Here is a 24,930-nt window from a genome sequence, read left to right on the forward strand (position 1 = left end):
GTCTGGAACACCAGCGACACATCAGATCCAGATCAGGTTTCTCATTTGGTTCTTGATCGTTCCTGATTTTAACATACAGATCATTTTTGGACTGAGCCTCAGAGGTTGTGGGTTCAAAACTGTTCTGTTGAAATGCACACATTTGGCCGATTCAGACCAAAGTAGCAGAAGGAACTCCTCTTAAGAGTCTGCAAACCAGGCTTCACACACAGCGGTCTGCTGTATGACTGTAACACAAGAGGCGGTTTTCACAACCACAGATTTTATTACATTCAAAGCACATTTCCAGATTATAGTTGTGTGTCGTGCAGAAATGTTCATATATGCAGGTGTTAATCAGCAAACACAAAGGTGTACAGTCATCTGTGTTTGTGTGGAGCGGTACTGTGTGTTAGTGTATGATGGTAGAAGGATTCAAACCCGTCCTCAGAATGCATTTACATCACTACAGACTGCTACAGAGGACAGCGGCGATGGAAAAAGTCCCAATCACGGCGGCAAAGGACACCCTCCCTCCTACCCCCCATCTGATGTGTGCGGCAGTGTGTGGTGGTCTTTGTGCAGCTGCTTGTTGGAGTGTGTGTCTGCATGGGACAGAGGGTGAGGCTGGGGTTTGCTGGGGGGGTCAGATAGAGACGGAGAGGTGAGGAGAGTGTTGTCGGCTGGATACAGCTGCATCACTGCCCCCTCCTGGGCGCCGTCTTTACTGCAGGACTGGCAGCTGCAGTGGAAGATCCTCTCCACCAGCTTATCCACCCGAGGAGACTCTTCACTGCCGGGACAATTCAGGGTCACCTGTGCACCACACCAACACAGGTATGCATGTGAGTCACAACCTGACTGTTCATTCGCCATTACTTCATAGATCATCACACTATCTACCAGTGAGGTGCGGTGAGGTTGATGGCTGGTGAGGCACCGACTCCTCTGGAGTCAGATTTACAATTGCAAGAACTAAATATTTCACCTTTCATCCAATAGAAGGTAATAGCTTATAAAATACACACAACAACATATTTGTCCTACAAAGAATATTTTATAGACATGGATAGAACACTCTTCTTGTGTATAATTATTCATATGTACTTTAAACAAATTAAAGTATACAGATGTGTTCAGCACACATTTGACCCTCAGTAACTTTTTCTGATATTTTTCCAACTTCAAATTCTGGTGCTTTAATCAGTGTTATCTCTTTTAGGCCTAAAATTTATTTAGTTTTCAAATACTTACATTTTTTTTCCTCTTACTCCCATGTTATTTAAAAACAAACGAAAACCATGTTAGGCCTTACTTTTTGAGTCCATGTGTCGATCCTTCTCCACAAAAGCTCTATGATCTGTTGTAAAAGTCTTCCGGATTTTCCTTTAGTTTAATGGGTTTCTCCCTCTCAATGGAGACAGACGTCCTCTGTCTGTTCTGTTTTTCCTGCAAAGCAGCTGTCAGCTCATGTCTGCCTCCAGCGGGCGAGGCTCGCCTCACCAGCAGCCTTTTCTGCGTGCTTACAGTCTCTTGCCACTGTCAAAACTGTCGTCAGACATGAGGCGAAGCGCTCCGGAGCCTCACCCGGAGTTTCCGCTCCGTATGTGATCACGCAACACTCAAATTCAGCGATTTTGACCTCAGAAACGGTGGAAAACCTGTTGAGTCAACCGAAAATGTGGTAAAAAATATTTACTCAATGTCCTTTTTTCTATTTTATCACGATGACAGGTGAGGAAGAGCCTCACCTGCCTCACCTGATCACACGTCACTGCTATGTACCTATTTCTGTGATCCACAAATGACTTCGTCTCAGCTCATTTTTTGATCACAAACTGAACAGATTCCCGTGTTTCATTTTAGGCGGAACTTTGTGCCGTGAAGGCGGCATGCTGGAGTCAGCAAAACAACAGCAAAGTTCCAAGCAGCACTGAATTCCCCTCGCCTTTTTGTTCAGCACCCTTCCTCCTGTCAGACCCCGACTGTCCTCTCCGGCCCTTAGGCCAGGCATGTCCAAAGTCCGGCCCGTAGAGGCCAAATGGAGCCTGCATAAAATGGCCCTTTGACTCAGAATTACTTTCAAAATGAGAACGATATTACCTTTACCCGTCAGGTGCTGATAAACGTGAATAAGAGTTTTTGTGCCAGTACTTGAAAGTAAACGAGCAACCATTATCTTCATTAGCCACGCCCACCCTGTCACATCACCCATTCAAACAGATCCTGCCTTACTCAGATTTCCCCTACTCTGACAGTAAACATCTCATCCTGGTGGGGGCGCTACAGGAGAACAGTTAGAAGAAAAAGCCACGATTCCTGTAACTTTGACTGCCACCCGTCTAAGCAACCATGGGAACAGGCGTGAACGGCAGGATCAAAGGAAGGCAGTCAAAGAAAAACTAAAGATGTGTTTTTCACACTGACGCCACAGCTTTCTAAATGCAATACATCCTTTGCATCTTTACACAAACACACCATGGGGCAAACTTTCTCATCACTCAATACATTTTGAACAACTTAAAATTTTTACTTTACATTTTTATTAATTAGTGGGCAGAGTTAGCAACTCAGAAGAAGATCTTCAGTTCTGTGGAAACATTTTGAAAGTTCATTCCTGTTTTGGGGTCAAATTTGACTTTGTTAGAAAAATGATTTAGAAATTCAAAAAAAGCCATGTTTTTCCTTTCCTAACTTCCTGACCTTATAATAAAGAGGAAAGGGACAAGCCCTGATAAGTTTAGTGTGACCCAAACTCCATCATCTGTCCAGACCTCACACACCCTCGTCTCACTGGGATCCACTGAAAATGATGATCCTCCTCGGCGGGAAAAGGCTCGCCTTTCATGAAACTTTATTCTGTTCCGTTTCAAGTCCTGAATCAACAACCTGATCCACAGACACCAATATAAAACAGAGTCGGCCTCAATGGAGCAGGAACATGCCTATCACAGACATGCAGGAGGTGACCTCACCTGCACATCCACCTCTGACAGATTCTCAAAGAATAAAACAATCCACCATAAAGCTCCTGTTTACAGAATGAATTTTCTTTCATTTAAAAAAGAAAACTAACTTATAACTAAGGAGCTGCATTTCCAGAAGAAAAATGCAGGTTTGAATGTTATTCTACTGAATGAAAATGAAACTTAAAGGGTAATAATTGGCAAAAAATAAATAAATAAGAAATGATCAAAAGTGACCATAAATAAAGTGAAAACAGCACAATAACAAAAAAGATATGTTTGTGAAATAGATGTCAGAGCCGGGTATCGAACCAGCGAGCTTCTGCACCAAGGATTCTCCATGGATTTCAATGGAGGCAAAAATCCTGGAAAATCTGGAAAAGTTCAAGGATTTGAAGGAGCGCTGGAGTCAAAGCTGGAAAAAGGTGAAAGAGCTGAATATTTTAATACTAGAATGGTTCAAACAGCTGACAAATTGTAAAAGGAATTAAGTGGCAAAAATAGTGGGAGATACTATAATAAAGAAAGAGATAAAGCATTGAAGCCATTAGAATGATAGAAACTCCATTCTTCCTCCTCCTGCCTTTCCATCTATTCTGCTTTCTTAAGTCTTCCTGTTTTGGTTCTGAGCTGCAGGTGCTTGCAGTCTTTCACAAGTACAATCTGTGGTTCATGTGCGAGTTTGTCTGTCTCCCTTGGTGCATGTTCTACGTGATCATGAGTGCAGAAAAACTCACCACTTCCCACTGCGTCTGGGCCGGCATGCAGGAGTCACAGTGCACCAAAGACTCGGTGGACTGTGGGAACGTGTTCGGGACGCTGTAGCTGAAACACTGGCCAAGGCAAGCTCTGCAACGACAGGGAGAGGCTGCTTTAGTCCACTTTCAGTCCAGAGACGGCCACGGAATCCCACAAAAATGTTTGACCTCATGTAGAGTCTGAGGATGTTTGGAGGGCAAACAAGAAGACTAAACCAACAGGAAAACACGCTGGTTCCTGTCATTGAAACATTTATCTTCCTTAGAGGGTAAATGTGTGAAAAGGAAAAGAAATAAAATTATGTTTAAAACTACTGTAGCTCTTTTACAATGTACAAGCAACTTAAAAAAAACTACATTCTAGTAGAAATCTGAAATATTTTACATTTGCATGTCACAGTATAGAACGTGAACGGTCTTTGGAGTTTTCTTCTTTGTGAGACATTTCACGTATGACCAAAACACTGTAAGAGAAATTAATTTGGTATAAATTTAAGTTTAGACTGAACTGGAAAAAGGGGCTTGAACTGCAAAAGTCCTAAATAAAGCATGAAAAAGTCAGCAAAGTGAGTGGAAAATAAAACAAACTGGAAGAAAAATGTTCACCAGAGAAAACTTCCCACCAGAGAGTCATCCCCATTAAACAGGTACAGCAAAAAGACGCAAATAATGAGAAAAGGGATCATTCAAGCCAAAAACATGAAAGCGTTTCTGATTTTCTAATCATTTCATAAACTTTTATACTGAAAAAGACACTGATTTCTTTCCCAAATGGAAAGCAAGAGACATATTTTAAGGTTGAAGTTTGGTTTTATGGGATTTGTTGAGTCTGAGAAAGTGTTTGGTATTAGTCAACATCCACTAGAGATGCAAAGATTCTTTTTCCTCATGATTCACTTCAAACCTTGATTTTTGGGTTACGTTTTTTTTTTTTTTTGGTTTAATACACGATTTTTGTTTTACAAAACAACAATAACAACAAAAAATCAGGAGAATCCTTTTTCAAATGTGCCAATAAGCAGTTGACAATGAAGAAAAATCTTTAAGGTGGCTTAAGCCTGGTGTGATGTAATCAAAGAAAATTAAATATATTCAATTTAGCATAACACGCACGTTTGGCACCTTCAGTATAAAATATGCAAAGGAAGGCAGAAGGGATGCTACAATTTGGTTCAATGCTGGAACGTACGGTTCAGTTTTAAACTAAGAATTGTGGCTTGAAATCAATACCTGCAGTTAGAAAACATCAATTATTGATTTTTACAGAAAGATCTTTGATAATCATCTATTTTATTTCCATTTGCAGCCTATAAAGAGGTCGTGTGTGCATGTGTGTGTGCACACGTGTGTATAAATGTGTGTGTTTTGGTAAAAGGGGCTTTGTGTGAGCCCTCTGACTTCCAGTCCTGCACCTCTGATCTTCACCACAGAGCGGTGAGAGAAGAAATGAGGGGAAACAGCTGCACAGCTCCTCTTTGACGGGATTGTGGTCTGCTCAGCCGTGCAGGACCTCAGATCTGTGAGGAACTAGAGGAGTCTGGAGGAATTTCAGAGCAAAGTTCTCTGACGTGAGTAAACGAGATAACTGATCCTTCAGAAAGTTCAGCATCCAGGATCCAAACTCATCCACCGTGGATCAAGTTGATTTAAGACACACACAAGAAGAGACACATTCTCATTACTATGTTTCACTCCTAATGTTTTCAGGACAAAAGTGATTTATTTGGAACTTATTGAAGCTACAGTTGGGGTCAAAGGTGGAAATTAAGTTTATTGTCTTTCCTCTCCGTTCAGGTGGGTGTCAATCACGGTAGAAATCATGGTAACAAAGCAGGTTTGTAGCTCTTTGTATCAAACTTTTTGTTTTATTTCTTTCCTGTGGAAAATTGCTTGGTGTTGAACGACCCGTGAGTCCTAAAAGGTGAATGGAGCGGGCCTTTGAGGCCTGCACCCTTCATTTTTCCAGCTGCACAGACAGAGAGGGCCTTCATCCTGACCTGTTTTGAATAGAGCGTGGCTGACATCCTGTGTGCCCGACTATCTGTGTGATGTTCTTGGCTTCGCACCAGGCGCTTTTGTCGGGGAACAGCGCCAGGCGGTTGATGTGTGCGGGCGGCGCTGCTGAATACAGTGTAAAGAGTGTGCAGCAGATCTGAAGTCGCTGCCACATCGCTGCACCTACAGGAGAAGGAAAGCACAGAGAACTTCACTTCACGTGATCGTCACATGATCTCTGCCGCTCAGATGCCGCCTGCAGCTCGGACGGGCACATTCCTGCTGAGACAGAAAACTCATCCCTACATCCCACTTCTTCCAGCTGGGAGACAATCTGAATGACAAGAACCAGACATTTTAGTGAAAACAGCAGAAATGTGAACTCATTTAGCTCCAAAACAATCTGTTTTTGGGTGGAATCGAAGCAAATACCAGCCACATGCCCTTTCAGTGCAGCACAGCACAGCACAGCACTTCACTCAAATTTCACTCTTCTTTAAAAATGCCTCAACCGCTAACGTCATTTTACAACCTTTTCCCCTCCAACTTATAAAAACAGCTTCACCCACTTTTCATCATTTCCATTACGACCAACACAAAAGATTAAAGTTTTAACACAGTAAAAGGTGAAAAAAGATATATCCCATTTTCTTCTTTAAGAAGAGATTTTGTCTCAAAGCATTAAAAATAGCCCAGAAAAGTAAATAAGCGTCCCTACTCACATGTTCTGATAGAAAAAATGTATGGAAGCAAACAACATTTGCAGTGTTCATTTAATTTATAAGTAAAGTGTCTTAAATAAATAGCTGATGTTTAGTTTTAGGTCATTTTTAATGATCTAAAGGAGGGGTGAAGACATCAAACGCCCCAAAGAAACAAGAAAAATGAATCACTGTGGCCTCTTTAACTTATTTAACCACGTCAGGGTTCCTAAACCTTTTCCAAGTACATCTAATGGATTTTTGCCAGATTCTTTGTTGCATTCATTAAAACGTGTCATCTGGTTGTACTCAGATTAGAATAGGCGCTGCACATTTAGTCGTTTTTGTATTTTATTTTTGGAATTTCAGTTTTATTGCAGAAGATACAAAAATCTTTGCGCGCACATTTGATTACGCTGTGAAGTAACAGATTACTTGAGGAGTTGATGTACATACCGCTGCTCTTCAGACGGTCACCGATGAGATGCGGATTATTCCCGTCAACTGCTCTCAATGCGGATGATAATCCCGCTATGGTCCAGGAGAAGCGTCCGCAGCCCGGGGCTGAAGGGGGGGGCACTGCCTCCTCCTCTCAGGGGTCCATCAGGAGGAACGTCCCGCCCATCCGCCGCCTTCCCGGGACAAGGCGCTCTTCCTCGCGCTGTGGAGTTGTGAGGCGCGGCTGAGTCCTCGGACAGGCTCCCCGAGGAGCCCGTCTCTGGGCTGGGAGGGTGCAGGCGTCTATTGCCCCCTCCTCAGGAGAGGAGCGCCAGACAATCACTGCGCTGATGCGCAACAAAGGCACGCAGGGCTGTTCACGACCGTCGGCACGCATCTGGTGTTGCTTTGACACCAGATGCTGATGGTATTCAGATAGAAATCCCAGCTGTGCACATTTGGATTTAAACTTTACGTGCAAATTTAAGCAACTTGTGGATGTAGAATGTTTATAATTGTATGATAAATCCATTTAACCCTTGTGCTATCTTGTGGGGTCCAGATGACCCCACCCTTCCATTGAGGTGTTCTCCCTACCATGACAAAGGTGGATAAAGGTGGAAAGATTTCATGTAATCCATGGACACCAGTGAAGATCACAAATCATTGAAGAAAAAAGGTTCAGAGCACTGTCTAGTGGGTCTAGATGACCCAACTCCCAATGTCAAAGTGCCTCGGAGGCACGTTATCGTTGGGAGCGGGTCATCTGGACCCCACAAGAAAGCCTGACATTGTTTCGTGAGTTTTCTCTGAAAAATCATCAACTCTGCTCACATAAAAAGCCTTTTTCTTTAATCTAAGCATTTTTATAGACCCACTACAGTAAAAACTGTGTTTTTAACATGTTCCTGTGACATTTTTCTCATGATGGAGGACACACATACAGGAAACCAAGCATAAGATTGCATTTTTGAGTGTTTCTTTATTCAAATATGATGTAGACAAACAGGTTGGGGAGGGGGGGGGGGGGTGTCCACTGACTGTACATGAGAACTGGACCAAGTGAGTGAGACCTCACCCATAGAAAATGGCTCACTTCTGGTTGTGCAGTGATTGGTCAGAGTCGTCATTGATGGCAGTTGGAAGTCCACACCTCTACCACTTGAAAGCGGTCTGTCAATCAAACGTTTTGAACGTTTGAGGTGAGACTGCCCAATTTTATCGAGGCATCTGATTGTTTCCAGCAGTTTATAACTTGAACAACTTGCACCACAGAAAAAATATAATGAAAAAGCATATAGTCCCATTGACTGTATATGGAGAACCGGACTGAGCAATGTGACATCACCCATAGAAAACACCTTCTGGCTCCAGCGAAGCCAATTCAGTCACCATTATTCCACGATACGGACATCGCCATGTTGGAGCCAGACAGCAGTGATTGGTCCAAGTTGGTCTAAGCCCCATTTCTAGGGCAACTACTGCCGTCAATCGGGAGTCAGCTTGTTGGAGGTCCACACCCCCCTCTCCTGAAAGCGGGCTCAGGGAAATCTGTCAATCAAAAGTTTAAGGTGGGGAGCCAGCGGACACCACACGCTTTTACTGAGGTATCTAACCCTACAGTTTACAACTTGAAAAACTTTGATAGAGAAAAAATTTCATGGAAAAAAATTCAGAACAAGAATGTTTATTCTGACAAACAGAATGAGGAACAGCTGTTTATTTATAGAAGTCTACAGTGAAATACCACTTCAGGTTGTTTATTGGAGCAACTTTGGAGACAAAAATGATCTCATTTTGGGGGTAAAAAGTTTAGTGCAATATATACCAAACTAACATTTCTTTTTACTGTCAGAAAACTGGTGGTGGAGGATCTAAAAAGGCAGGACACTCATAAACATTTTATAAAGGATCATGAACCCAAAAGAGGGGAAACTAAAAAACAGAACCTTAGAAGAACCAAGCAAACAAAACGGACAATCCTCACATTTACACAAACCACTAAAACGGAAAAATCGAATCTTTTTTAACTTAGTACGGTTTCACAAAAGATTGACTTAAATAAAACCTTAGAAAAACTGCTCTACATACCGACCATCTATTGAACGATTGTAAAAGCCCCCCCCCCAGTGGTCTTTTAATTTGGATTGTGAATTTTTTGCCAAAAAAAAAATTTAAGCCATTTTCTAGGACATAGTTTCTGCAGAGCGGCATGAGTTCATTAGAAGTTGCGAGCAATGCCGCCCCCCTTCCCCTCCCCATTGCTGCAGACTCAGAGCAGGGAGCTTGTGGTCCGGCATCATGTTTACGATCTTTTTCAAACGGCATTTTTACGTTTTCAGTGAAACCGCTGATAACGGACAGAAACCGCTCCGTTTCTTCGTCCATTCAGCGAGGCTTGCGATCGGGTTTCTGGGCTTGGTTCCACAGGGGGATTTACTGGCCTTCATGGTCCTTGTAAATCCCATGCCCCCCCCCCCAGCGGCTGCTCACAGGTGTTCCACCTGGCTCCCGTCCACGAGCGCCCCTATCGGTTTCACGCTCCACTTGCAAACAAATATTTTAATGGCGGGGGGACGAGTGACGCGGCTTAATTTCTGGCCGGGTTGCTGCATGTCTGACACGCTGCTGCTGCAGCACACGGGCGCTGAAGCAACAAGTTCCTTTCTGCTGTGAGAGCAAGAATGCGTGTGCTTACACGACCGAGAAAACTGTTGGTAGGAGAAAAATGGAAAATATGAGTCTGTGTCTCAGAGAGGCTTTGATGTGAAAGCGCTCGACATGTGTTGTGTGCAGACGTGCAAAGTGCAGAACTCACCTGTTAGCAATAAGCCTGAGCTCCAGTGCAGAAATGGCATTTCTCTGCATTCCACAGATTCTGCTCCACCAGGGGGCTGGAGAAAAACCACGCTCAGCCGCACACAAACCACAACTCTTCTCACCTCGGAGACCCATTCAGCCACACACAGGAGATCAATCACAGTCAAAACAGACACGCAGGACCAAAGACACCCGTCATGATATCTAGATGCCGCTCGGCTCACAGCAATGAGAGCCGGTCACGCTCACAGAAAACCCATCACAACAGGATGCACGGCCTGCTGCATTCGGCCCGACGCGGGTGGATCTCTGCCTTGTCTCCATATCTGAAAGAACTCTATCCATCCGTGCCCAACAAAGCATTGGCGGTTGAGGAAACCAGTGGAAACGAGCACATGTGGGAGCTCACTCCTGCAAACATCATTCTTTCTTTAACGGTTCTCAACGCCAGCTTTGTTCTTCAACCGACAGCAAGTCTTTATTCCATCATTCAGTGCAGCTTTTCCTGCTCCCACTCTGTGAGAGGCCTGCAGATGCTGAACCTGGCCCTCATTCCAAAACAGCAGGAGTTTGAGTCTCTCAGCTCATTAACACAAAGAGTTACCTCCCAGCCCCGAAACCGCATTTCATTCTTCTCACATGTTCACACAGAAAAACGCAGAGGTTCTTCCAAAATCTCTTTTTATTACATATACATGGAATCGCTCTTTGATTTACACAATGTGTGCATCGCAGACTGTTAGTGCCGGAGAAACAGACGAGCAGCAAAGTGATGGGAGCAGCTGAAAACCTCCTCTTCAGTCCTTCATTACTGGTCCTGTGAAAGCAAACACACACACAGAGAAACGTCTCAGAGCTGCACGCTGTTGAGCAAAAGCTTTTCCCGCTGAGGACTAACCTTAACCGTGCGACCGTGAATCCGATACGGCAGCCTGAAGTCATGCTGGCAGTTGCTGTATCCCATTCCCAAACCCAGGCCTGACCCGAAGGACACGGGCCATGTGCGACCTGCAGGGGGAAACGATGGTCGCTGTGCTTCACCAGGACAGATTACACAAACCCTGCTCCACACAACACCACTTACGTTTGAGGAAAAGGACGGAGAAGACGACGCCGACGCCGAGGCCCGTCACTGCCAAGAGGAAGAAGAGAGGGAGGATGAGAGCCAAGAAAAGTAGAGAGACTTGACAGAGATCAACTTTTATTTAGGCACAAATCCGAGGGACTGGATTTTAGCCTTGATGTAACATCTTTGGTGAAACGGTAAACCGGCAGTCTGCTCGCAAGGAGCCAAGAACAAAAAAGTGAGGGCCTGAAGGCCGGCGAGGACGCGGGTCAGCTGAGGCCGTCGATCCCAGCCGGTCAAGGCCGCACGCCCCTGACTGACGAGCACATCCTGTCAGGGGAGGACGCGCCGTGGTGGCCGTCGGTCGGGTGGAGAGCAGAGCCGGAGCTGGAGGTGGAATGTGCGTGTGCTTTCAGCCTCACCTCGCCGCAGGCTACGCCACACCCCACCACCAGACCAGCTAGCACAGAAAGGCAGAAAAACAGACTTTCGGGCCCCTCCGGCTGCTAATTGGATTCAGAAAACTATGCAGCATGACCAAAGAGCCTGAACCAAAACCCGCAGACTCCTCCATGTTACACAACTTACAAGTGTCAGACAAGACCACAACACCCCGCGCACATCTTTAATCATTCCGCATCGTGGAGTTCTGCTGTTATTTCAAGCAATCCTTCAGATAAATGTCAGATCTGCTCCAGGTTTCCTGCGCTCAACAGCCGCTGGTTCTGCGATTTTCACAACAAAAGCTTTTGGCAAAATCTACGGGGAGATCAGAATCTCACTTTGGCATCTTTTTCCTTTGTCTGAAAGTCTCCGAGGGGATTGGATTCTAACAAAAACATTTGTGTTAGAGTGAAACGGAGGACCCACAAAACTAGAAAGGCTTTTGTGTTTTTATTTTCCCCGCAACAAATGAAGTCCAGAGCTGCTTAATTTCACCCGTATTTATGTTTTCATTGTTTTGACGTGGTTTCGGCGAATGGCATCAATCAGACAGCCGCTTTTAATAATGCTGACTGAATACAGTTCAGATGGAGTAACAGAACACAAAGGGGTTTTTTTGGGTTTCACTGAACGTTCCCAAATTTCCAATGATTGTGTCTGAGGGTTTCAATCTAGGTCATGTTTTATGTTGTTTGCAGAGGCCAGTGTGAGGGGTTTGTTGCCCTAAAAAAAACCAAATTACCCTGCTCAGAATGGTAATTCCATTAGAGTGATTACTCAAGACTCCAGTCCATCTGCACTCTTTTAAGATGTTGCTTCATAAATACATGTCCACATGTTGCAATGCTGCTACTTTGGGGCAATTTCAGAAATATGCAGAACAATCTGGGGTGTGGGCGTCTCCTGGGGTCTGCACACAAAACCTTACAGTTCAGCAAGAATCCTTATCAATTTGTTATATGTGTAGTCTTTTATCCCGTAGTAGTTGCAGTTTTTTTTCTGCTTTATAATTTGCTCTATTAATTCATCTTTAAAACTCTTTATTTCTGGCAATGCTTGATATCCAACTTTTTAGTACAACCTCAGCTGCTTTTTATTTTCAAAGATATATTTTTGATCATATCCCACAATATTTCCACACTGAACCGGAAATTGTCTAACAGACTTGCAAGCAGTAAATGTTGGCATTTCTTGAGTGCAAAAATCACACAAGTCGAGATCAACACATGTAGAGACAAAATAAAAATTGTCTAAATTCACAAACAAAGCAAAGAAAAGGTCAAAACAGTGTGAAAAAAGTCTAAAAAAGCAGGCGAAACTCCACTGAACCACAGAATAAACAAAGTTCCAAGGATTTCTTCCAAGTAGTATCACATTTATGTACCATAACCCTTGTTAGGTTTGCTTAAAGTTTAAACCACAAACTTCAAAGCTACAAACCTTTTGAAAGCTTCACGTTAAATTCTGAGTGAATACAATAATAAATGGGGGGGGGGGGGGGGGGGGGTCAGTGTCACCCCTGCGTCATGGTGGTGAGTTCAGGGACTTCTGGGGGTAAAGTACAGCAGGGGTGTGCTGACCAAACGTTTTTTTTAGTCATAATTCAAAGTAGTATGCAATTCTCAATTGACAGTTCAATTTTCAATTTGATCATGCAAATTCAAAACGCATTTTTATAACTGACAATTCAATCAGCAATTCAGGCTTAGAATATGATTATACTTTTGGTAACACTTTATATTAAGATTCCTTAACAAGCTCTGTTAACACATTAACAAGCATTATAAATGAATTTATAGGGTGTTAGTAAGACATTTATTAGTACAATAAGTCTAATAAGGTTTATTAAATTACTTAGTTAACACATTTACAAGCATTATTATTAGGATGTTTTCAAGATGCTAATGATGCCTTTACTGATATTATAGGTGCTTAACAAATGTGTCAGTGTTAATAAGCTTAATAAGATTTATTAACAACCTTTGTTAACAAATTAAGAAGTATTATTATTGTTTGGGGTTCTAGTAAGATATTTATTAGCATTATAGACGCCTGACACAAGCCGAAGTGTTCATAAGTTTAATAAGTTTTATTAACTAACTTAACAAATTAATAGGCTTTATTAATGTGTCAGATGCTAGTAAGATACTTATTAGCATTATAGATGTCTTGCAAATACCTGAAAGTGTTAATAAGATTTATTAACATCTAAAGTCAGACCATTGTCTTCTAAATCCATATTACTAAACTGCTTATAAGCTTTACAAATGTTTTAATTAACTTTGTTAATAGTTTATTAATTGTTTTGCAGCACCTCATCTAAAGTGTGGACGTTTTTTAGCACCAACAACCACAAAGCATAAAGATTGTAAAAAGAACTTTATGACATTAAAACAGACTAAACATACACAAATCGTTCTGTAAAAGAGATATAATAATTTAATTCAGACAAATAATTCTTTTTAAAAAACATATATACTGGTGTTGGATGACTCTAGCATCATAGCTATAAGGATAACGTATTAGCATCTATCCTGAGTGAAACATTCATTGCAAATCCCATCACCAGGAGACAATTCTCTGCATTCAATGCCAACTGCATTCAACCACTGTTGCCTTGCTTCAAAGTCCACAAGAAAGTTTCACAAGCCAGTCATTTTTGAAGAAAGAAGACAATACACCTACAGGAGCCATGCTAAAGCTAACACGCTAACGACCGACCGGTACAGAATTAAAGATGGGCGGGGCTTTTTTCGTCACCTGTGTGAAAGCAAAGTCTAAGAGGCCAATCAATTGGCTGAAATCGAGCATGCCTGCTTTGCTGATGAGTTTGATTGACAGATTCATTAGCCAATGGTGACATTGGTTAGGTTAGCGTGTTAGCTTTAGCATGGCTCCTGTAGGTTTATTGTTGTCGTTCTTCAAAAATGACTGGCTTGTGCAACTTTCTTGTGGACTTTGAAGCAAGGCAACAGTGGTTGAATGCAGTTGGCATTGAATGCAGAGAATTGTCTCCTGGTGATGGGATTTGCAATGAATGTTTCACTCAGGATAGATGCTAATACGTTATCCTTATAGCTATGATGCTAGAGTCATCCAACACCAGTATATATGTTTTTTAAAAAGAATTATTTGTCTGAATTAAATTATTATATCTCTTTTACAGAACGATTTGTGTATGTTTAGTCTGTTTTAATGTCATAAAGTTCTTTTTACAATCTTTATGCTTTGTGGTTGTTGGTGCTAAAAAACGTCCACACTTTAGATGAGGTGCTGCAAAACAATTAATAAACTATTAACAGAGTTAATTAATACATTTGTAAAGCTTATAAGCAGTTTATTAATATGGATTTAGAAAACAATGGTCTGATTGTAGATGTTAATAAATCTTATTAACACTTTCAGGTATTTGCAAGACATCTATAATGCTAATAAGTATCTTACTAGCATCTGACACATTAATAAAGCCTATTAATTTGTTAAGTTATTTAATAAAACTTATTAAACTTATGAACACTTCGGCTTGTGTGAGACATCTATAATGCTAATAAATGTCTCACTAGAACCCCAAACAATAATAATACTTCTTAATTTGTTAACAAAGGTTGTTAATAAATCTTATTAAGCTTATTAACACTGACACATTTGTTAAGCACCTATAATATCAGTAAATGCATCACTAGCATCTTGAAAACATCCTAATAATAATGCTTGTAAATGTGTTAACTAAGTAATTTAATAAACCTTATTAGACTTATTGTACTAATAAATGTCTTACTAACACCCTATAAATTCATTTATAATGCTTGTTAATGTGTTAACAAAGCTTGTTAAGGAATCTTAATATAAAGTGTTACCATACTTTTTTGCACATTAGACACAGTTTTAAAAATAAGATATTCATTTAAAAAATCAATTGCATTTTAAATTGCCGTGGGTTTTTGATGTCATTATTTAAGAACAAAGCATTTTGAAATTTACAATTCAAATTTCGGATCAGTTTTGTGCTCGGATTCTTAACAGCAGAGTTGGGGGGGGCGCTGTTCCTGCTGGGTTAAGTGTCTTGCCCTCATTAAACTCAATTATGTGGCATCCAGTCTTTGTCCACTGAAAGTCAATCAGAAAGAGCTTTCATTGTGGCAGAGCCCCCCCCCCCCCCCCCCCCCCCCCCACTTTAGGTAAATGAGACAATTGTTAGCATAAAGGCCCGTACACACCGGGACGAATATTCGCCAGGCGTTATTCGCCAGCGTTTTTCGCCACGTTTTTTGTGTTCATACCCAGGCGATTTTCGCTGACGATGAGCCGAGTGAACATGCAATTTCATTCCCTGACATTAGATGGCGCTTAATGTAAACAGAAATACTCCTGTACACAAGGTGGCGCTGCGCAACTTTACGCTTCTTAAAGTCGCTTTTCACTCAGAAGAAGAGAGCAAGTATTTACACGCTTGTCAGAATCAAACAAAGAAAACATGAATATTTCAAGCACCAGTAGCTCCAACTGGTGCTTGGTTCGGGGATATTTTAGAATGTCCGTCATTATTGCTTCGCGGCAGTGTAGACGCTACTTGGCGTCTATCTTCTTCACTGGTATGTGTGCTCAGCAAGGCAGTTTTGTGTTTGAGCGCCCCCAAGTTGTGTTTTACTGTAACTTCAGAAGCTCCAGACACGTGAGCAAAAGCGCCATTCTCATTGGTCGAGTCGCGTCGAAAAAAAAAAAACGAACCCGAGGCGTTTTTTTTTTGACGCTTTAATGCGTGGCGTTTTTTCGCGTCGGTGTGCACACTCTCGTTGGTGCCCTTTGTTTAGTCACGAGGCGTTAAACGTCGGCGAAAATCGCCGGTGAAATTCGTCCCGGTGTGAACAGGCCTTAACACAAGAAGAAACACTAGAGTTACACAGACTACGACCAACAGGAAGCAAGTACAGAGAGAAACAAAAGGAGTGGGGCTTAAATAGAGCCTTGTGGGACCCCCCAGTAAAAAGACACAGACGAGGACAAGGACATCTTGCAGTAAACGCTGACAGAAACTTCTTCAGGAGAAGATTTGAATCCTTCCAACAATCCCTCTTTTGCCCAGAATTGACCCAAGGGTCAATTTTGACCCAACATCTTTTGCTTGCCTACAACTATTACAGAATTCTGTGGCACGAGTTCTGACAAGACATTACACTTTATAAATGTTTTTATGCTCTTGGCCTTTTTATCTTAATGATCTTCTTTTGAAAGGACGACCCAAGGGTCAATTTTGACCCAAGGGTCAATTTTAGGTCCAATACTTTTTACTTTATGTATGTTGCCTCTTGGGGATGTCATCAGGAGACATGGCATTGACTTCACAGCTATGCTGATGACACCCAGCTTTACATTGCTGTCTCCTGATCACCTTGAACCCATTAATGCTCTTTTAAATTGTATTTTCTACTTTAGGTTAAGGATGGCAGACAACTTCCTACAGCTCAACCAGGACAACACAGACGTTTTAATCGTCTGAGACAACAGAGAGATGATTTGACCACATCTCCAGAGTATCTGCAAAGTTTTAAACCTTCTCAATGTGTAATAAACTTGGGTGCACTTCTTGACTGAGCTGAATTTTATCCCTCATATTAAAAATGTCATTAATTATCATCTCAAAAACATTGCCAGACTCCGTCCATTCCTGTCTCTTGCAGCACAGAGGTGCTGATGCATGCTTTGATTTTTACTCCTTTAGATTATTATAATGCTCTGCAGTCTAGTTTACCAAAAACATCTTTTGCTTGCCTACAACTATTACAGAATTCTGTGGCACGAGTTCTGACGAGACATTACACTTTGTAAATGTTTTTATGCTCTTGGCCTTTTTATCTTAATGATCTTCTTTTGAAAGGACGAGCCCTTGAGGATCCTGATGTCCTCCGGCACTGACCTTTTAGTTGTTCCTAAGGTGACGACCAAATAATAGTGAGGCTTCGTTCTGCCATTACAGTCCTCACCTCTGGAACAGCCTGCCGGAGAACCTCAGGGTCTCATGCCAGGTTTTAAGAAGAGGCCCAGGACCCAGCTTTTTAATTTTGCTTTTAGATAATCTTATATACTTTTTTTTTTTTTAATTAGTGTGGCTTGGATGCAGCTGCTCGGCCATGGAAACCCATTCCATGAAGCTCTCTGTGTTCTGTACTTGGGCTAATCTGAAGGACACATGACGTTTGAAGCGATGGATTGAGCAGAAAGTCGGCGACCTCTTTGCACCATGACCTTCAGCATCCACTAATAATAATAATAATGGATTGTATTTATCTGTGCTTTTCAAGTCACTCAAAGTGCTAACATTGTGTCCATTATTCATTCACTCCTCATTCATACTTTGTGATGGTAGCTACGGTTGTAGCCACAGCTGTCCTGGGGCAGACTGACAGAGGCCTGGCTGCCAGTTCGCGCCAACGGTCCCTCTGACCATCACCGGGATCATTCATGCACATTCACACACCAGTGGAGCCACACTGGAGGCAAGGAGGGTGAAGTGTCTTGCCCAAGGACACAACAACAGTTGGCTGGAGGGAGTGGGGATCGAACCGCCGACCCTTCGATCATTGGACGACTTGCTCAACCGCCTGAGCAACTGCCACTGACCTCTCTCCGTCGTGGTCTACCACTTCATGGCTGAGTGTCTGTTGTTCCCAAACTCTTCCATCTTGTTCTGATAGAGCTGACTGTGGAATCTTTAGGAGGAAATTTCACCACTGGACTTGTTGCACAGGTGTCATCCTATGACAGTTCCACGCTGGAAATCACTGAGAGCGACCCATTCTTTACCAAATGTTTATGAAAACAGTCTGACTGCTTGATTTTATACACCTGTGGCCAGACCAAGTGATCAGGATGCCTGACTCTGATCATTTGGATGGTTGAGCCAATACGTTTGGAAATATAGGGTATGAGAAGCAATTTTTATAAATAACACTTGATTGATTAAATCTAAAATGTAAAATCTTATGCCACTATCATAGGATCTAATGAATGCAAATGACTGCCAACTTGAATTGTTGAAGACTTAGATTAAAATCACATGATAGAAAATGACTAAAGTCTAAAACTCTTGGTAACAAGCCTGATGTGCTGAGAGTCACATTTACAGTTTCTGATCAATGAAACTGTAGAAGAAAGTCTTCAGGAAATAAAAAGGTTCAAAATCATCATCAGACCAACTACACTTGATGCAAAATCAACGCAAAGCTCAGAGACCCTCAGTGCTGGCATAACTTCTGCAAGTACTCGCTGTTACACCCACTACACTAAAACTGCCGTAATCTTAGCACCGCAGGTTTCGTTTGCCTCTAGAAGTGGAGTCAGATCCACATCAGCAGCAAAAACCCGGTAAGAACCGATCCTGCTGCAGACAACAGCTGCTCCTCTGCGTATCAACGTACCTCAATGAGGAGAAATCAAAACATTCTGGACGGTTATCACAAAAAAGGCAAATAAAAGGAATTCATGGAAAAATCCTAAAGTAAAGTATTTGTAAAATATCAGGGAAACTTCTCCTCTTTAGCAAAGACTCTGTTTCCTGAGTGGCCTACCAGTTACTCCAGAGCAATAACATTTTTCAACTAATCATAATTACTTCCTGTTATTAAGAGGATGTTGCTGATTGTTTCCCTCTGCAGCATTGATTCACATGCTCAGTACCCCCCCCCCACGGAGTTGACCTTTCTCATGCTCTTCCTATATTTATCATAAGGTCGTTTGGCTTGATTGAGGAAACTGGTTTTCAATACGTTTGGCGTAGAATTCGTTTGACCTCATTTCAAGGGAAGTGAAACCTTTTTAAGGAATCTCACATCATCATTTCTGAACTTTAGAGACAATACGAGTTTTTGTCGTTTCAACGTACAAAAAATGATGATCGTAAACATCAATGTTCTAAAAATGTTCAACATGTTTGAAAAATGTGATCGCAGACTTAGAGAAAATATGCAACTATAGTCTTCTTGTCGTTTCGTCCTTTTTAAATTATTTGGGTGCTGGAGAAGAACTGGAGCATACTCATATACAGTGGTGGACAAAATAGTTGGTCCCCCTCAGTTAAAGAAAGAAAGTCCACAATGCTCACTGAAATGACTTGAAACGTTCAAAAGTAACAATAAATTAAAATGTATTAAAAATCAAATAATCAAAATCGGCCATTCCTTTTGAGTTGTTGATTAACAGAAATATAAAAAAAAAAAAACTAATGAAATAGGGCTGGACAAAAATGATGGGACCCATAACTTAATATTTTGTTGCACAACCTTTTGAGGCAATCACTGCAATGAAACGGTTTCTGTATTTGTCAATGAGCCTTCTGCACCTGTCCACAGGTATTTTGGCCCCCTCCTCATGAGCAAACTGCTCCAGTTGTCTCAGGTTTGACGGGTGTCTTCTCCAAATGGTGAAATAGTCACGTTGCTGTTTGGTGAAAAGGTGTGAACCACACTGAACATGGACAACAGAAAACCAAGGAGAGAATTGTCCCAGGACATTAGAAACACAATGATAGACAAACATGGTAAAGGTAAAGGCTAGAAAACCATCTCTAAGCAGCTTGAAGTTCCTGTGACCACAGTGGCACATATTATTCAGAAGTTTAAGACCCACGGGACTAGGCCTGCACAATATACCGCAAATTTATCGTTATCGCAATATCCAGCTCTGCAATATGCATATCGCAAAAGACGGTGAATATCGCAATAAATCGCAAACCCAAAATGTGTTAAAACAATCTTCTAGCAGCTTGAAGCATTTAACGAATCAAATAAATCCCTTTATGCTTTGACCAATCAGATGGACGCCTTCCCATTGTTGACCAATCAGATGGAGGCCTATTATGTTAACCCTGGTCCTGAAGAGCCTCAACCCTGCCTGTTTTCCAGCTCTCCTTAACCAGCTTGCTGTTGATTGGCTGACTCAAGTGATTTCACATCCTGATTGACTGAACACACCTGATTTTGGTTATCATTATCGAGCAGTCTAGGGAGAACTGGAAAACAGACAGGGTTGAGGCTCTTGAGGACCAGGGTTAGCCACCCTGACGTTTGTCCCCCATGTTGATGAGGGTCATTTGGAGTATAATTTTTAAACTGTTGCAATGAAATGGGAATGATGTTTTTGTTTATTTTTCTATTTGTTTATTTACCGCAAATTTATCGTTATCGCAATATTGATCACTAATATCGCATATCGCAAGTTTTCCTCATATCGTGCAGCCCTACACGGGACAGTAGCCAACCTCCCTGGACGGTGGAAGAGGAAAATTGATGACAAATTGAGGAGACGGATGGTTGGAACTGGATCCAAAGAGCCCAGAACAACTTCCAAAGACATTAACCCTTGTGCTATCTTGGATGACCCCACCCTTACATTAACGTGTTCTCCCTACCATGACAAAGGTGGATAAAGGTGGAAAGATTTCATGTACTCCATGGACACCAGTGAAGATCACAAATCATTGAAGAAAAAAGGTTCAGCGCACTGTCTAGTGGGTCTAGATGACCCAACTCCCTATGTTAAAGTGCCTAGGATAGCACAAGGGTTAAAGGTGAACTCCTAGATCAAGGTACATCAGTGTCAGATCTCACCATTCGTGGTTGTTTGAGCCAGAGTGGACTTCATGGGAGACGACCAAGGAGGACACCACTGTTGAAAGGAAATCATCAAAAAGCCAGACTGGAATTAGCAAAAATGCATGTTGACAAGCCACAAAGCTTCTGGGAAAATGTCCTTTGGACAGATGAGACCAAACTGGAGCTTTTTGGTAAGGCACATCAGCTCTATGTTGGTAGACTCAAGAATGAAGCAAACAACCAAAAGAACACTGTCCCTACTGTGAAACATGGAGGAGGCTCAGTTCAGTTTTGGGGCTGCTTTGCTGCATCTCCCACAGGGTGTCTTGAAGTTGTGAAGGTCAAATGAAATCTCCCGATTATCAAGGCATTCTGGGTAGAAATGTGCTGCTTAGTGTCAGAAAGCTTGGTCTCAGTCTCAGGTCATGGGTCTTCCAACAGGACAAAGATCCAAAACACACAGCCAAAAACCCCAAGAATGGCTCAGAGAAAAGCGTTGGACTATTCTGAAGTGGCCTTCTATGAGCCCAGATCTGAATCCCATTGAACATCAGTGGAAGGAGCTGAAACATGCCATTTGGAGAAGACACCCGTCAAACCTGAGACAACTGGAGCAGTTTGCTCATGAGGAGGGGGCCAAAATACCTGTGGACAGGTGGAGAAGGCTCATTGACAAATACAGAAACCGTTTCATTGCAGTGATTGCCTCAAAAGGTTGTGCAACAAAATATTAAGTTATGGGTACCGTCATCTATGTCCAGCCCTATTTCATTAGTTTGTTTTTTTAAATAATTCTGTTAATCAACAACTCAAAAGGAATGGCTGATTTTGATTATTTGATTTTCTATAAATTTATTTAATTTAATTTATTGTCACTTTTGAACGTTTCAAGTCATGTCAGTGAGCATTGTGGACTTTCTTTCTTTAACTGAGGGGGACCGACAGTTTTTGTCCACCAGTGTACCAATCAGAAAGCAGTTTGTTTTTGTAATCTCCTTATGAAAATCCAGAACAAATGTTAACAATGTTGTACTTGAAGTAAAAGGTCCTGCTTTTATTGTTGTACCCCACATAAATCTCTTCTCCAGTTTCTATCAATACACAAAAGAACTAAATTCACCAAAGCTTAACAAAGTAAATAAATAAATAGTAGCAGTAATAAACTGAAAAGACTCCTAGTTTGTGAAATCAGATCAAATTGGCCCCTACACTAATACCATAAAAAGAACAAAGGATTAATCCTCTACAGCAAGACAGTTGGAATTTTTTGAAACCAAACTTTATAAAATGAACTAAATGTAAGATGCTTACATCGACTGCAAAGATGTAAAATGGAAAAAATATCAGAAATGTTGAGAATATATGCATAACATAAGTAGAAAACAGCCAAGAGGAACACAGATTCCTGTAGAAAAGCTCATTGTCTCCTTTTCATTAACTGCTTAGAAACACATTTTTAATGCCCTACTTTTTCCTTGTTTTCAGAAATCCCTGCTGATTAACTATCATGCAGGGCCCACCAAAGAGAAAACGTAAAGACAGAGAAAACTTAAAAAGATTCCATAAATAACAAAAACAACACTGGTCCCTTCAGGACTGGAAGTGGACACACTCAGAATGAGGCAAAAATGTATGAAATGTACGTTTTCTTACTACAATATGATACCATCCATTTATTTATTTTCCAAACCAGGATCATGGTGTTGCTGGAGCCTATCCCAGCATCCAGTGGGCAAAGGAAGGGTCCACCTTTGACAGATCGCCAGTTCATCACAGAGGAACACCAATTAAAGCCTAAACATGTATCGCCTAGTTTGTTGTTCAAAACTACAAACTTCAGGAAAAGTGGAAAGATATGAGCCGACCCAAATGAAGGAGGCTCTAAGGGCAGGGATGCCCCGTTTAGTCTAGTTTAACCATTACCTATAGAATTCTATGACTTTATGTTCTTTATGATTCATGTTCATTACACGGTTACCGGTTTGAAGCCCAATGAGACGACTATTGTTGTAATATAGGGCTATATAAATAAAACTGAACTGAAGGTCACAGGAGGACACTATTGGTAAATACATTAAAGTAAGAATAGTTCTGGGTGCTTAGTTAAATAGGACGCTGATGCGGGGTTTTCTTTAGTTTATTTTTGAAGAATCACCAAAGTCATAACAGTTCAAAATCTGTTTTGGTGATTGTTTATTGCTGAAGTGAACCTGTGGTGTTAGATTGGCCGTCAGGAAGCCTGTAAACCCGGATTTGTTTACACTTCTAAATACACTGATGTTTGAAAGCTGATGTTTGAAGGCCAATACCGTAAACGCCACTGAAACCAAACCTAAGCTTTTCTTTTCATTCATTCGACCTTAAGTCCCAGTCCCAGCATGGCTACACAGCAACATGCTGCTATAATAAACACCTACGTTTACGCCACAGGCTCAAAAACACTGTCTCTATTCTCTGCACACAGTCTGCCAAAAGGGTAAGACAGATAACCGTTGAAGGATTTTTCATTTATAGGAAGGTAACAACCTGTTTTGACAGCCGTATCTGCAAGGCAGCGGTCCCACTTTCGTCCGTATTCGTCAGCCATCTTTTCCTGAGGTCACAGAGCTCGAGGAAGTATCGCGAGACAAAAACAGAAATCGCGTGAAATCCTGTCAAAGCACTGTCAACTTCATTCGATTGTATTAGGTTTTAAATAGAAATTTTAATATCTTTTTTTTGTATAAAGTTTCCCAAACAAGAACAAAACAAACATTTTTTTAATTATGAAAATGTTCATCTTGTGGAAATTAAAGGGGCTATCTTTAAGTAGAGATAGAGATATTCTTTATTGATCCCACATTGGGGAAATTCAATTGCTACAGCAGTTAAAAAGAAGAATGACAGCAATGTGCAAAAGACTGAAGGGGTGCTCAAAATGTGCAAAAATAGAAAAAGTAGCTACTCTTCATTCTAGAATTATGTTTTTTTCTTCCCATTCCTCAGTTTTATTGTGAATTTCTTTTTCTTCCTAATCTCTGTACCTCTCATACTCTCAATGTGAGGACTATTTAAAAATTTTGCAAGAGAGAAATGTTATTTTGTCTCCATAATTTACGTTCAGGTCTTCCTTTTAGGCACCAGCTGGTCATAAGAAAATTAAACCAACAAAATTAGGAAAAATTTGTAAAATAAAAATTTAGGATTTATTATACAAAAACAAGCATAAAAAATTCCTATAACAACCAGTCTAATGCTGAACCTTATACTGCCCAAATTCTTCGACAGGAATTCATGCACAATTTCAAATGTTTTAACGTATGTTAGCGTCCCCTGGGAAAAAGTACAGTTTATTGTATGAAGTATACTTAAATATAACTAAAGTATGTATAGCTACCATAGACCGGGAAGAGTAGAAACATTTCTTTAGACTAAATTGGAACATCCTAAGTTTGCAATAAATAGATAGTACCTTTATGAAAAGTAAACTTCAAGTATACTGCCTCACTTTTAGCATCGACTTGTAGTACACTTAAATAGATATATTTGTGCTAAAGGGTGGCATGAAGAAAAGAAGGACCTCTTCATTAAAGCTGATTGCAAATGTAAATAACTGTGGAAAACATGTTGCCTTTCTTGAGGCCCTGAACACGACCTAAATTCATTTTAACGTCAGAAAAGCGGAGGACATAAATACTACTCTTGTCTATGTTTAGCTTTTTTTAATATTGAAAACATTTCCTAAATGCTGAGGAAATGCCAAGACTAGTCCAGCCTTTTGTCACAAGTTTATCTACATTGAAGTCTGACTGCAAATTTAAGTCAACTCCTAAGTTTTACAACTCATAATGACAGTTGGACTGTCACAAAATGTACTTTTAAAACAACTAATGGAGACACCAATCATATGCATTTAATTGCACACTCCCACAAATAAAACACAGGAAGATTTGGCAGTGATGTCCTGGAGGTCAAAATAAAGGGAACACATTAAAAACGGTTGCAGTCCCAAAGCTCAAACAGACAAACTGCCAGCATAACTTCCTAATTATCTATTTACAAGAGCAATGCTTTTAACTTCTTCCTATAGACCGATGCTATACTGTCTTTGCAGCAAAGTGTCTTCCGCCCTCTCCGGCTGCATACTTACACCTCCACTCCTCTCTTTCCATACTTGGCAATACCTCTTTTGCTCTG

The 24,930-nt window shown here is 41.2% G+C and overlaps 2 protein-coding genes across 2 annotated transcripts; both read right to left on the reverse strand.

Annotated features, from left to right (window-relative positions):
* Window positions 1-245: 245 nt before the first annotated feature.
* Window positions 246-7,119, reverse strand: nbl1 (NBL1, DAN family BMP antagonist). The gene is made up of 4 exons (XM_004068455.5): window positions 6,856-7,119; window positions 5,701-5,881; window positions 3,683-3,794; window positions 246-795 (listed from the first exon to the last, which is right to left on the reverse strand). Exons 2-4 carry the CDS (start codon window positions 5,871-5,873, stop codon window positions 517-519), a joined length of 564 nt encoding a protein of 187 aa, XP_004068503.1. The 5' UTR covers window positions 5,874-5,881; window positions 6,856-7,119; the 3' UTR covers window positions 246-516.
* A 3,202-nt stretch (window positions 7,120-10,321) lies between these two features.
* LOC101167281 (mitochondrial contact site and cristae organizing system subunit 10) lies at window positions 10,322-24,897 on the reverse strand. The gene is made up of 4 exons (XM_004068456.5): window positions 23,281-24,897; window positions 10,742-10,789; window positions 10,556-10,665; window positions 10,322-10,474 (listed from the first exon to the last, which is right to left on the reverse strand). Exons 1-4 carry the CDS (start codon window positions 23,339-23,341, stop codon window positions 10,466-10,468), a joined length of 228 nt encoding a protein of 75 aa, XP_004068504.1. The 5' UTR covers window positions 23,342-24,897; the 3' UTR covers window positions 10,322-10,465.
* Between the last annotated feature and the right edge of the window lie 33 nt (window positions 24,898-24,930).

Source organism: Oryzias latipes, chromosome 5 (assembly GCF_053564925.1).
Source record: "Oryzias latipes strain Hd-rR chromosome 5, Olatipes_Hd-rR_3.1".
Lineage (NCBI taxonomy): Eukaryota > Metazoa > Chordata > Actinopteri > Beloniformes > Adrianichthyidae > Oryzias > Oryzias latipes.

What these genes read in the sequence shown, in the direction of transcription:
- nbl1 (XM_004068455.5), bottom strand. Translation starts at nt 5,873, where the DNA reads ATGTGGCAGCGACTTCAGATCTGCTGCACACTCTTTACACTGTATTCA. An exon ending in CCACGCTCTATTCAAAACAG is followed by an intron (nt 3,795 to 5,700) that starts GTCAGGATGAAG and finishes CTGTCGTTGCAG; the next exon opens with AGCTTGCCTTGGCCAGTGTT. An exon ending in CCCAGACGCAGTGGGAAGTG is followed by an intron (nt 796 to 3,682) that starts GTGAGTTTTTCT and finishes TGTGGTGCACAG; the next exon opens with GTGACCCTGAATTGTCCCGG.
- LOC101167281 (XM_004068456.5), bottom strand. Translation starts at nt 23,341, where the DNA reads ATGGCTGACGAATACGGACGAAAGTGGGACCGCTGCCTTGCAGATACG. An exon ending in AGATACGGCTGTCAAAACAG is followed by an intron (nt 10,790 to 23,280) that starts GTTGTTACCTTC and finishes TCCTCTTGGCAG; the next exon opens with TGACGGGCCTCGGCGTCGGC. An exon ending in CTCCGTCCTTTTCCTCAAAC is followed by an intron (nt 10,666 to 10,741) that starts GTAAGTGGTGTT and finishes TTCCCCCTGCAG; the next exon opens with GTCGCACATGGCCCGTGTCC.